Genomic DNA, 13,134 nt, shown 5'->3' on the forward strand with positions numbered 1-13,134 from the left:
AGTTGGGGCAGAGGGAGAGGGAGAAAGAATCTTAAGCAGGCTCTACACTAGGCATAGATCCCAGGGGCTGGGCAAGAGTCAGATGCTTAACCTACTAAGCCACCCAGGCACCCGTGATTTTTTTTTTTTTTAACCTCACTGACTTTCTTGGATATTTCCTGTGTCAGCGGCTGCTTCAGTTCCATTTTGGAAGCAGGCAGCTTTCAATATCAAGTTAAATAACATGATTCTCACACCCTCCAAGCATAGCTTGCTGCTTTCCCACTTTACTGGAGCAGAGTTGTGGTGATTCTCCAAGATGACCATCTCTTTCTCTCTCTCTCTCTCTCCCCCTCCCTTATCATTCTCTGATGGGTGTTGATAGTACCCATGGTAGATGTGTCCCTTTAAATATCCCTAGGGGTTACATACAATTCACTTGTGCATTGGTGAGTCAACACAATGCAAAGGAATGACAGGCAAATCAAAAGCAGATCTTCTCTGAAAATCACACAAGTTGGAAACCTCTAAAACATTTTAAAACATATGATTTCCTAAGCCATTGTCCTGCCATGGTTTTAAAATAAATGGAGACTAGTTTTATGATTCAACTCATTTAGAGAACATGTTTACTATGTCATGACAGGAGGTTTTATTTTTCTTAGCACAGTCATTTGTTTCATGTCTAAGATGGGAATGCCTTTTTCTGCTTTAATTTTGCTTACATTTCTTATGATAGTCTAAAATAACATTCTAATACATTTTCTTTGGATTACAAGTTATGACTATAGTTACAACAAAATACAGTTACAACAAAACTTGTGAAACAAGTTTTTAAGTATCTTAAGTGAATTTCTGTGAAATGCTTCATTTTAAAAAATTGGTTTGGGCTGGGGTGAGAGAGGCATATCAGTCTTTTTTAGTTAGTCATTTGATAATGATTTTAAAATAATAATAACTTGATACCTACTTGTCTTCATTCAAAATGCAGAAAATAAGTTATGATTGTAGTAGGTCCTAACTCAGCCAACACTAATGACCTGAACGAAATGAATGATGGGACCCAGGAAGACAGTTAGTTAAAATAACAATATTTCTGTACTAGGGAGTCAGCACCTGTGGGTTAAATTCCTCGACATGGCTTGTCTCTAGCTGTGTGTCTTAGACCAATAACTAAACCTGTCTAGTGTGAGTTTCATTATCAGTACAATAAGTTTCATTATCTATGATTTGATGACTAAAATTGAGGGCTATATAATTTTAATTCTAATCTTTGCAGATTGGTCATGTCATTTTATTGCTTTAAGAACGTGCGAAGTTCATCCTACACAGAGCAAATGTTAATATCCCTTGTATAGAAATTCACCTGCACATGCTGACGGCAGGGCCTCTCCTTCCTTTCCTCTTGTCAGTTCCTGTTTGGCTGGTAATGTGGGCTCTGATTAGTGTCCCTGCCTGTGGGTACCTGTCCCAGCCTGCTCCTCCCCATCCTGCCTTCTCTGTCCTTTCTCAGTGGCAGCATTAGCATCTTGACTATCCCAGGGCTAGACTGGGTAGTGCCACACCCCTCAGCCTGGGCTGTTGTCACTTTGTCATGGTCCACGGTGATTCCCACCTGCTTTGAAGCACAGGGATTGTCCTTTCTCACCACTCTCTTGAGTGGGGTGAAGAAAACTTTACTGTTACTTGATTGACGTAAAAGAAAACAGTTTGATAAGCATTAATTGAGTGCCTGCTGTGTAGGAATTAGATATATGAATTAAGCAGAGTCTCTGTCCTCATTGAATTTATAATCTGATAGAAGACACATACGCTAAGCATAATGTCAATAAAATGTAATCAATTCCATGATAACAAACAGAGAATGTTATAGAAACATGAAGTCTAGTGGCTGGTCACTGAGAGGTTCTAAGAAGAGATTATAATGTGTGGAGAAGGAGAAAAAGAACATGAACTGGAACTAAGGTGTGAAAATGATGGGGAATTCTTAGAAACCTACAAGGAAGGAAGTAGATGAACCTACACTGACGTGTCATTATGATCCGAAGTTCATAGTTGACATTAGGATTCACTTTTGGTGAAAACGTAAGTTTTCAGTTCCTTTGGGTAAATACCATGGATCTCAGTTGTTCGATTAGGTGGTAAGAGTGTGTTTAGTTTTGTAGGAAACTGTCAAGCTGTCCACCAAGGTGGCTGTAACAGTTTGCATTCCCAGCAGCAATGAGTGAGAGTTCTTGTTGCTTCACATCCTGATCAGCATTTGGTGTTGTCAGTGTTTTTTTGGCTTTTGGCCAATCTGAAAGGTATGCCATGGTAACCCCTTGTGGTTTCCATTTACATTTCTCTGATGACGTATGATATGGAACATCTTTCATATGCTTATTTGGCATCTGTACATCTTCTTTGGCAAGGTGTCTGTTAAGGTCTTTGACCCATTTTTTAACCAGGTTTTTTTTTTATTGTTTTCAAAAAAAATTATGTTTTGGATAACAATCCTTTATCAGATGTGCTTTTTGCAAATACTTTCTTCCAGTCTGTGGCTTGTCTTCTCATTCTCTTGACACATCTTTTATTTCAATTTGTGCATCTAACAGTCTTTGTCTAAGATTAGAAACAACTTTCTGTCTGCTTTGTTCACTTAACTCATAACTTGTCCTAAACAGATATAATTAAGTTCTTTGCATGCCTGAAACTATGTAAAAATTTAGTACATTTCAGTCTTTCAGATATTCTAAATGACTAACACAGCAGTCTTATCAGGAATGATAAGGACTTTCTAAACTTTCTAGTCATTTAACTAAATCTTAAACACTTCAACTTACTAGCCCTGAAAATATAATAATTTAAAATTACTAATGTAGAAGATCAAGTATTTTATATATTTGAATACACTTTGCAAATTATGTTATGCTTTTAAAATTAAAATCATAAGTATATTATCAAATAAGTATTTAAATTCAAGTCACAAAAGTTAGTTGCCAGATTTTTTTTCTATGTCTCTAATATTATCTCAAAGGTTTTAAACAGTTAAGAATAAACACATTGAGGGAGCCTGGGTGGCTTAGTCGGTTAAGTGTCCGATGTTGGCTCAGGTCATGATCTCGTGATTCATGAATTTGAGCTCCGTGTTGGGCTCTGCACTGACAGCTCAGAGCCTGGAACCTGCTTCAGATTCTATGTCTGCCTCTCTCTCTGCCCCTCCCCTACCTGCACTCTCTCTCTCTCTCTCTCTCTGTCAAAAATAAACAAACATTAAAAGAAAAAGAATAAACATGATTATCCCAAGGCTATGCATCTTATTCATCAATTTAGTAAAAAAGCATTGATACTATATTCCTTTGCTAAGGCTGCCGTAGCAGAGTACCACAGGCCAGGTGATTTAAGTAACAGAAATTTATTTCCTCACAGTTCTACAGGTTAGAAGTCTGAGACAAGGTTAGTTTCTTGTAGAGGGCTGTGAGGGAGAATCTGTTCCATGCCTCTTCTCTACCTTCTGGTGATTCCCTGGCAGTCCTTAGTGACCTTGGATTTCAGAGGCCTCACCTTGATCTCTGTCTTCTTCTTCACATGGCAGTCTCCATGGGAAGAGTTCTCATACTCTTACCATGTGATCCAGCAGTCAAGGTCTTTGGTATTTACCCAAAGGAATTGAAAATTTATATCCACACAAAAACCGGTATACTAATGTTTGTAGTAACTTCATTCATAATCACCAAAACTTAAAGTAACTGAGACATCCTTCAGTGGGTGAATGGATAAATAAACTGTGGCACATCCTAATAATGGGGTATTATTCAGTGCTAAAAAGAAACGAGCTATCAAGCCATGAAAACACACGGGGGAACCTTAAATGCACATCACTAAGTGAAAGAAGCCAATCTGAAAGGGCTATAGACTATATGATCCCAACTATATAACATTTTGGAAAAGGCAAAACTATGGAAACAGTAAAAGACCACGGGTAGTTATAGGCTGCAAGGAGAGGTGAGTAGGCAGAGCACAGGGGATTTTAGGGCAATGGAAATACTGTATGGTACTATAGTGGTAGATAGGTGTCATTATACATTTATAAAAATCCAGAGAATATCCGACACCAAGTGTGAACTCTGATGTCAACTATGGACTTTGGGTGACAATCATGTTTCAGTGTAGGTTCATTGATTATAACACATGCATCACCCTAATGCAGGATGTTGATAGTGGGGAGAGCTGGGTGTGTGGAGCAAGGAGGACAGGGGCTAACTGGTAACTCTATGCTTTCCACTCAGTTTTGCTGTGACCCTCAAACTGCTCTAAAAATCAAGTTTAGGGGTACCTGGGTGGCTCAGTCAGTTATGCGTCTGACTCTTGATCTCAGTTCAGGTTTTGATCACACAGTCATGAGTTCAAGCCCAGCATTGGGCTCTGCACTGGATGTGAAGCCTTCATAAAAATAATAAATAAATAAAAATAAAGTTTATTTATTAAAAGAACTATAATAAAATACAGAAAGTAGAAATACATAGAAATAATCTATATAGAAATTCAGTATAGGAAATGATCCATACCCTTTGGTTCCAGGAGACTGTAGAGTCCTTGAGAACAGAAATTATTCTTAGTTATTGATATGTCCAGTATCTGACATAGTGCTTAATAAATAGCAAACAGATGCTGGTTGGATGAACGAATGGATGGGTGGATGGTTGAATAAGAGATGTAGTACAAGAAACTTCTGGAAGAGGAAGAGTCCTTCTAACAATTATTTTGCCTTGGGAAGATTAACTCAGTGCAGACAGAGTAGTGACCTTGCCCCACACACGGTATTTTTTTGGTTTGTTTTGTTTTTTATAAATTTTTTTAACATTTATTTGTTTTTGAGACAGAGAGAGAGCATGAACAGGGGAGGGTCAGAGAAAGAGGGAGACACAGAATCTGAAACAGGCTCCAGGCTCTGGGCTGTCAGCACAGAGCCCGACGCGGGGCTCGAACCCACAGACCGCAAGATCATGACCTGAGCCAAAGTCGGATGCTTAACTGACTGAGCCACCCAGGCGCCCCCCCACACACATAGTTTTGGGTTGCTGTCTGCATAGGCGATCAACCTAGTGTACAAGCTCAGAAGCAGAGCGGGAATGTCCAGAGCAGCAGTGGAGTAGATTGGAGCCTGATGCATCAGAACAATGAAGGTCTGACTTTCCAGAAAACAAGCCAGAAACATGTTTCTCCTTGAAGATACTGCAAGAGCAGTAGCAGTCCAGACTCCTCAGGTACAGACAAAGCAGGAGGTGGAGTAGATAGAGGGAATTGTGAATATTTTCCAATCTCTAGGGAGCACTTGGAGATTATGCTTTTCCTGTAAGCCACTCTTCTTCCTCTGTGGGAAGGTATAGTGCATCCAGTGAGCTGGGAGGCAGGATTCAAATCTCAGTTCATTCAAAGTCCATGGAACATTGTTAGATTGTTTTACGCCTTGGTAGTTTTGTTGTTTTTTATTTGTTTTTGTTTTTTTATGCCTTAGTAGTTTTATATGTAAAATGAAAAAATGTTCTTTTGCTTATTATTATTGTCAAATAAAAATCGTTCTGGACTCCTTGGGGTGACAGCATCAGAGATGATTAGTCTTTGTGCCACGAATGACCCAAGTGCCTGGTCAAGGTCATACCCGTGCCCGAGGTCAGGCCCCTTTGAGCCCCATCAGTCTAGCTGCCAGACCCAGACTGAGCTAGGGCCCTGATTTGCTGTCTTCTGAGCCTCCAACTGTACTCCAAATGAATATTGTAATTACAGGATATCAAGGGGAGCCCCAGTCTAGAAAGATTACACAGTTCTTCTCATAAACAGTTGAATTAAGAATTAAATGTCGATTGATTCAGCATGTGATTCTCTGTAATGAATCTCTAAATGCTGTTAAAAATCCAACTTGGGAACTTACACACCTGGACTTTCTAGTCTGTAACTGAAAAGTTACACAAAGTTTTGAAGGAACACAGTTTTCAACAGTCTATTTCAAGGCATATTCCTGGTGTCATTTATCCATAACGTCTACAGTTTCCTCAAGAAAAATACAGCAGGATGTCAGATGCTGTATTTATTTCCCCGCCTGCCATTAAAGCCCACACTGGTTGCCTCTTTACAAGTTATGCATGTTACAAATGGAAATTCCTTACCAGGAGAGTATTCTTAGAAAAGTGATTCACATCCAGCCTATCAGCACATTTATTGTTCTACTTCCAAAATATACCCCAGTGCATTGACTTCTTTCTGTCTCCACCATTTACTATTCTAGTCCAAGCCATCATCATCTCTCACTAGACTACTGCGATAGCCTCCTGACAATTCCACTTTTCTGTCTGCTCCCAATCCATTCATTTCCACATAGTAGGCAGATTCATCAGTTTAAAATATCACAGCTCCCTGCTTTGAAATCTCTAGTGGCTTTACATAGTGATTCAAATGAAGTCCAAACTCTACAGTGAGCCCAGAGGGCCTGGCTCATGCTCACCTCTCTGGCTCCTATCACATCATCCCTCACTGTCCTCCAGCCCCACTCTTCCTTCTTTCCTCACGCAAAGCCTTGCCCTTGCTGTCCCCTCTGCCTGGAATGTTCTGATTCCAGTTCTTCCTTTGCCTAGGTGGTTCCCTTGTCACCAAGGCCTCAGCTTCTCAGAGGGCAGCTCTCCCTAACCTCCCCAACTCAAAAGGCCCTCCCTGCCCTTTTCAGTCACTCTCCATTGCTCCTCTATGTGTTTTTCTCTTCATAGCCCATTTTGTTACTGAAAATGTCATGTTTGTCTATTTGTTTCTTAGTGCCTGCCCTCTCACTGCCTAAACACCCCAAGGGAACAAAGATCTTAGTTTTGCCTCTTCTGAATCCCCTGTGACAAGAGCAGTGCCTGGCATAAGATATATATTTATTGGATAAGTGAATACCTAGATATATACAGATATATCTATATATTCATTCAGCAAATGTATTTGTTTAAATGTTTATGTATTCATATGTTATATATGAATGAAAAAATGTCCCTGAAGATTTTTTTCACATCCAGTTTTTATCATGACTTAGAATGTTGGAGTGGATGGAATAATCAATTCTATTAAGTGTAGGAGCTGGATTAAAATAAAGGCAGCAACGTAAGAAAACAATAAAGATTTTGTCTGTTTCCTATACCTTACTGCACCTTGAACATAGTTGGAATGACACCAAGAATTACCATAAACTCCTTGATAAAATGCCTTCTATGCCTCCAAGAAGAGGTGTGGTGTGTGTGTGTGTGTGTGTGTATGTGTGTGTTTCTGAATATATTTTTATGTACCTTATTTAGGGTTTTACTACTATAAATTCTAAGCTGTAGTCCAGAGTCCTCATGCCTATACTTAAACGATACATATCCTTTGATTTTGATGCTGGGATCTTTGGGTCTTTCTTCCTTAGCTCCCTTTATTAAGCTCACTTTTAAGATGGCCTCAAGGAAAATGAACATCTGGAAATGACCACATTAAATCCCAAAGTTAAGTATCACATAGACCAATTTTTCTGTGGCCCAAGGAATTAGATATTTTTACCTCCTCTGAGGGGAGCTCCTCATTTATTTTTTTTCTTCATACTGGCATTCATAAATTTTTTTTTTTATCACTCGCCGGGTAACAGGTACCATGCTCACCTCTCATATTAAAATAACAAATGAGACTGAGCCTACTTGGATCTTGGCTTACTTGGGTCTCAGAATGACATCATTGTCTATGGGATGACCTTCTTATGCTGGAGCCTTAGCATTCTTACCCAGTCTGTCTCCAGCCATAGTCACTGCCTTGCTATATGCCAGGGAAGGTGATGTTAACATTTTCATGGTATGTTTCAGCAACTTGGAAGTATATACAGTATACTGGCTGCAATCATGAATGTTGGAAACATTGAATTTTCTTCTGTGGCAACTGAACACCAGCTTGACAAGAGCCACATTTCCAATCATGCAGCTCTGGAAAACTGTGAGTTTTATTATCTTCTGTTCAACACTGAACTCTTTTTTTTTTAAATGTTTATTTTTTTTGAGACAGAGAGAGACAGAGCATGAGCAGGGAAGGGGCAGAGAGAGGGGAAGACACAGAATCTGAAACAGGCTCCAGGCTCTGAGCTGTCAGCACAGAGCCCGACGCGGGGCTCGAACTCACGAACTGTGAGATCATGACCTGAGCCGAAGTCAGACACCCAACCAACTGAGCCACCCAGGCGCCCCAACACTGAACTCTTGAAAAATGTCTAATGACATACTTGTAAGTGTCACATAAAGACAATTTCAAAAAAAACTTCAAAAAAAAGATAATTTCAAGTGATCGTACTGATAGAGAATCCTGAAAAAGAATATTCAGATTCAATTTGCATAAAATGAAGCTTTTAAAGTCCAATATTTAAAACACATATTCATGCCTGCAAAATAACTGATTACTGAAGAAAACCTTCCTAAGTCTAGGCTTTAGACTGTTTTAGGAGCTACTTACATTTCAATGTAAAAACACAGAAAATATAATTAAAATTTAGTAAACTGATCTGAAAGGAGTTAAAGTTATTATTTGATAGATTTAGTGTATATATAATTTTATTTTATTTTTTAAATATAATTTGTTGTCAAATTGTCTTCCATAAAACACCCAGTGCTCATCCCAACAAGTGCCCTCCTCAATGCCCATCGCCCAGTTTTCCCTCTCCGCCCCCCATCAACCCTCAGTTTGTTTGTTCTCTGTATTTAAGAGTCTCTTATGGTTTGCATCCCTCCCTCTGTGTCTGTGACTTCTTTTTTCTCTTTCCCCTCCCCCATGGTCTTCTGTTAAGTTTCTCAAGATCAACATATGAGTGAAAACATATGGTATCTTTCTCTGATTTATTTCACTTATAAGCAATAAAGACTTGTATATTTATTTTCATACCGGATGAATTTTTTACTCATTCATCCTGGGTTAACTGATTTTGCAATAATTTTGTATACAAGAAAAGTGCAATATTGTATTTGCTTTAAATCAACTTTTTTCTCTATCTAGCAGAGTTTAATGAATTATTCCAATAACTTAAGGTTTTCCACTGATTTTCTGGTGGCACAGCTTTTTTATTTAGAATATATGCTATTTTTTTTTAATTTTTAATGTGGGCATATGCCTCTATAATTCCAGATTTGTTATGTTTCATATATAATGTAGAGAATCATGATATAAATTTTTATTTATATATTTTTTCTGATTTATACTTAATCAGAAACAGAATGAGCTGTTTTAGGGTAAATTTCAGAGGACCAGATACAAACCATTCTAGTCTGGACCTGTCCTTAGATCCCTATCATCTCCATGCCACTTTGTCTCTGGGACCAGCTTAGTAATACAGAAGAACTGAGATTGGCATGTAATGATTGCCATGGACCTGAGAACCTGTTCTGATTTTTCATATATAAATAAAGTTAAATGACCAGAAGATATTAGACCGATAGTTGTTTTTTGTTTTGTTTTGTTTTGTTTTCTGGGCCATGGATCTCCCTCTGGCCCTTGATGAGCCGGGCCTTCTTCTGGCCAATGTGCTGCAGGCTATGTAGATCCTGGGCTGAACCTTCATTCAGCAGACCTAATATTTTTTGGCACCCATGGGCCAGTAGTTCCAGGTTGATCTGTAGCTCCCAGCAGTCCCCAGTTATCAGATGTGGAAGGAAAAAACAGAAAACTCCAGTGATATATTCAGATCTCACCATTGATCATAATTAGAAGAGTTATCAACAATGAAGAGAATGATTGACCACAGAGATATTTGTAGATTATGAATATATACTCAGAAACTAACAAACTAAGAACTGACTTTGATAATTGAGAACCTATTTCTATATAGGAAACAGTCATACGGGTCACAAAAGATTAATATTTATATGAATATAGTTAAAATTAAAGCACTTTGTGGAATAGCCTTTTATGGCAAATAAAAATTTTGCTAACTTATAATGATTTATAATTAAAGTTGCAAGGAATTATCTCCAAACCAAGGCCATGTTTCCTGATGGTTTTACAGGTACATTGTTTCAATCAGGGGCCAGTTCTGGCTGTTCTGTCTCATAAATATCTCTCAAATCTGACCACTTCTGTTTATCTCCATCATCTTCGTTCTCACTGAAGACAACATCACCTCTCACCTGAGCTAAGTAACCTCCCAATTGTTCATTCTACATCAGTTTTTGAACTTTTCCAGGCCATTCTCCACAATTCATTCAGAAACCACTTAATGCATGTATCTAGAAGGTTCTCTCAATCTTTCTCTCCCTCTCTCCCTCACTGTCCCTCTCCTCCTCCCTCTATCTTCCTACTTAAGTTTCGTGATTAGCTTCCATTCCTTCTAGATAAAGATGATCAAGACTAGAAGTTTGCCTTATGAGGTATTATACTTAGCAATATATCCCCAGGTAAAATGAACAATGCAGGAATAGAAGTAGACATATTAATCAATGGGAAACACTATTCAGAAACAGAAACAGATCCAAGCAGAATTGCCAGAAATGGCATTACAAATCACTAGGGAATCAGTGTTGTAGGGACAGCAAACTGGCTAGCCACTTAGGGGAGTGGGGGTGGGGGGGGGGATTTGAATTCTTGTCATACACCATATACCAAAATAAATTACAAATCTATACCATTTAAATGCAAAAAATCATAAAAGTTCAGGACAAGAGTGCGTTTATATAATCCTGAATGAGAAAAGACTTGAAGGATTTTATGTGCAGAAAACCAAAAGCAGAAAGGATTTTTAATGGATATTTGACTACATAAATATTAAAACTCTTTCATACTAACAAAAGAAAAAGAAACGAAATTGCAATACAGGTAAAAAATAAAAGAAAATATTTGTACTATACATATAAGAAATATGTGTAAGCTATGAAGAGCTCTTCTAAGCTTATTAGGAAAAGACAAATATATCAATGAAAAAAGGGAGTTTATAAAATAAAACTACAAATTACTAATAAAAATATGAAAAAAAGAAAGTATTTAGCTTCACTAGGAGTCAGTTAAAAACAAATTGAAAAATGAAGGCATTTTTTCCTATCAAATAGGCCATTCTCAAAAATAATATGTGGTACCCATGAAATTGCATTAAAATTTTTTTTTGGCTGATAAGAATGTAATTGGTTCAGGGTTTTTGAAGAATAGCTAAATAGTATACATAAGAAGGCTTAAATATGTTTATATACACTGAACCAATTACTGATTCTAAGCAATTTATGCTAAGAAAATCATACGAAACAGGAACACAGATTCATACACAAAATATTTATCCCAGCATTCTTTACAATTATGAACATATGGAAACAACCTAAATATCCAACAATTTAAAATTATTGATATATTATGATATATAGCAGACTATTATGCAGCAAATTAAAATTTACAAGCGATATTTAATAAAGTGAGAAATGCTTAAGATATTAAGATGAAATATTTGTGCAGAATAGTGACAGTAAACATGCTTAAAAGGAAAGAAATGCAGAATGTTAACTTGAAAAGCAAGATATCTACAGTGGACTTGGATTACCTCTACAATGTGAAAACAATATTTAAGCAAGGTCCAGTGATCTTAGCCACATAGCTGAGAACTATCTTGTCCCAATGCTAAAAGTAAAATTCAAAATGTTGAAAATAATTTAAAAGGAGGGAGAACGGATTTAAAAAATAGTCTGTCATGTGATAGTTTGGGTTAAAGATGTTTTATATTAAAAAATGAGTTTTATTCCCTGAATTTAGGTATTTTTCAATTAAAATTCCCTGTGATATGTAATTACCATTAAATATGCATGTTCCAGGCATCACACTTTAACAGAATTTAATTATTGAAATATATAACTGAGAAGTAGTAGGATACAAAAATACATTAATGTTGAGATAAGGTTTATGCTGTTTTGGTTAAATATTGCAAAAGTTAGGTAAAATACATTGGTTTGAGCATATCCCTCAAGTCTAAGTAACTTCCAGTTAATTTCTACATTTTGAAAATGTGTATATGATAATGGCGTCCAAATTATACCAAATTTATTCATTATGCTTATAAATTATTTCACATAATTCAGTGAAATTATGTTTGGCATCATGTAAACAACCCCTGGCTTGTGCCAATGTTCCCTCCTGTCAGCCAGTTCGGTTTGGGTTGTGCTGTATTTATTATATGGCAGCCTGCATGTGACCAGTCAGGGAGAGAAAAATGATCAAGAAGAGACACAGGACTCCTACTCAACAGCAACTTATTTTTACATTAGAAAGTCTTCACGTATTTCTTTTATGTCGTTTGAAGAAGGTAAATTAAGACGTTTTCATTCTATAGGAAGTGACTTCATTGCCATAACTTTTTCTAACAACACATCTTTTTGTTTTTTTTAGCTGCTTCTTTGCTTTGCATTCAGGCAGATGAACTAAAAGAGGCTCTTACCTCCCACTGTGTGGTCACTAGAGGAGAAACCATTATTCGACCCAATACGGTCGAAAAAGCTACTGATGTCAGAGATGCTATGGCCAAAACTTTATACGGGCGTCTCTTTAGTTGGATAGTCAATCGCATTAACAGCTTATTGAAGCACGGCACATCGCCAAGGTAAAAATTCTCATGGAAACATTTTTTTCCCCAAATGTCAGGTGATGTAAATCTGTTTTCTAATTTATTGATTTGTATATGAGTCCCTTTGAAGACGTTTCTAATTGCTATCGCTGAATTATTACAGTTCTATCTCAGTAGATCTGCTTTATTTCCTAGTAGCCCTTTATTAGGCCAGATAGCTATAAAAATGCAAATGTCCTGGAACACAAAAACTGTAGCAACATGAATAAACATGAAAAGTGAATTTTTAAAGTGACATCAATTTATATGTTCTTTTAACAGGAAGGTGTACTGCAAAGTGTATATACCATTTTATACTTTCATAAAATGTCATTCCAGCAGGTTTTTTGTTTGTTTGCTTTGTTTTGAGGGATTGAATTAAATCTTGAAGGCAAAGGAAAGCTTTCTTTTTATATTTTAACTCTCACTATAATCCTGTAAGGATAGGAATTATGACCTCCAATGAACTTTGGTTCCAAAATGTCCTAAGTAAATAGTAAATGATAGAGTGAATATATGAACGATAATGTCATCGTTTATGCCCTGCCTAGTACCCCATCTTAGAA

General features: G+C 37.2%; 1 protein-coding gene across 1 annotated transcript in view; it reads left to right on the forward strand.

Moving 5' to 3' along the window:
• The window catches only part of MYO3A (myosin IIIA), a 229,463-nt gene that overhangs the window by 124,067 nt on the left and 92,262 nt on the right, over positions 1-13,134 (forward strand). Inside the window, 2 exon segments of the mRNA XM_032593843.1 lie at positions 7,821-7,947; positions 12,355-12,565. Of these exon segments, the coding sequence (XP_032449734.1) occupies positions 7,821-7,947; positions 12,355-12,565 (338 nt within the window).

This window comes from Lynx canadensis, chromosome B4, assembly GCF_007474595.2.
Source record: "Lynx canadensis isolate LIC74 chromosome B4, mLynCan4.pri.v2, whole genome shotgun sequence".
NCBI classification, from domain to species: Eukaryota; Metazoa; Chordata; class Mammalia; order Carnivora; family Felidae; genus Lynx; species Lynx canadensis.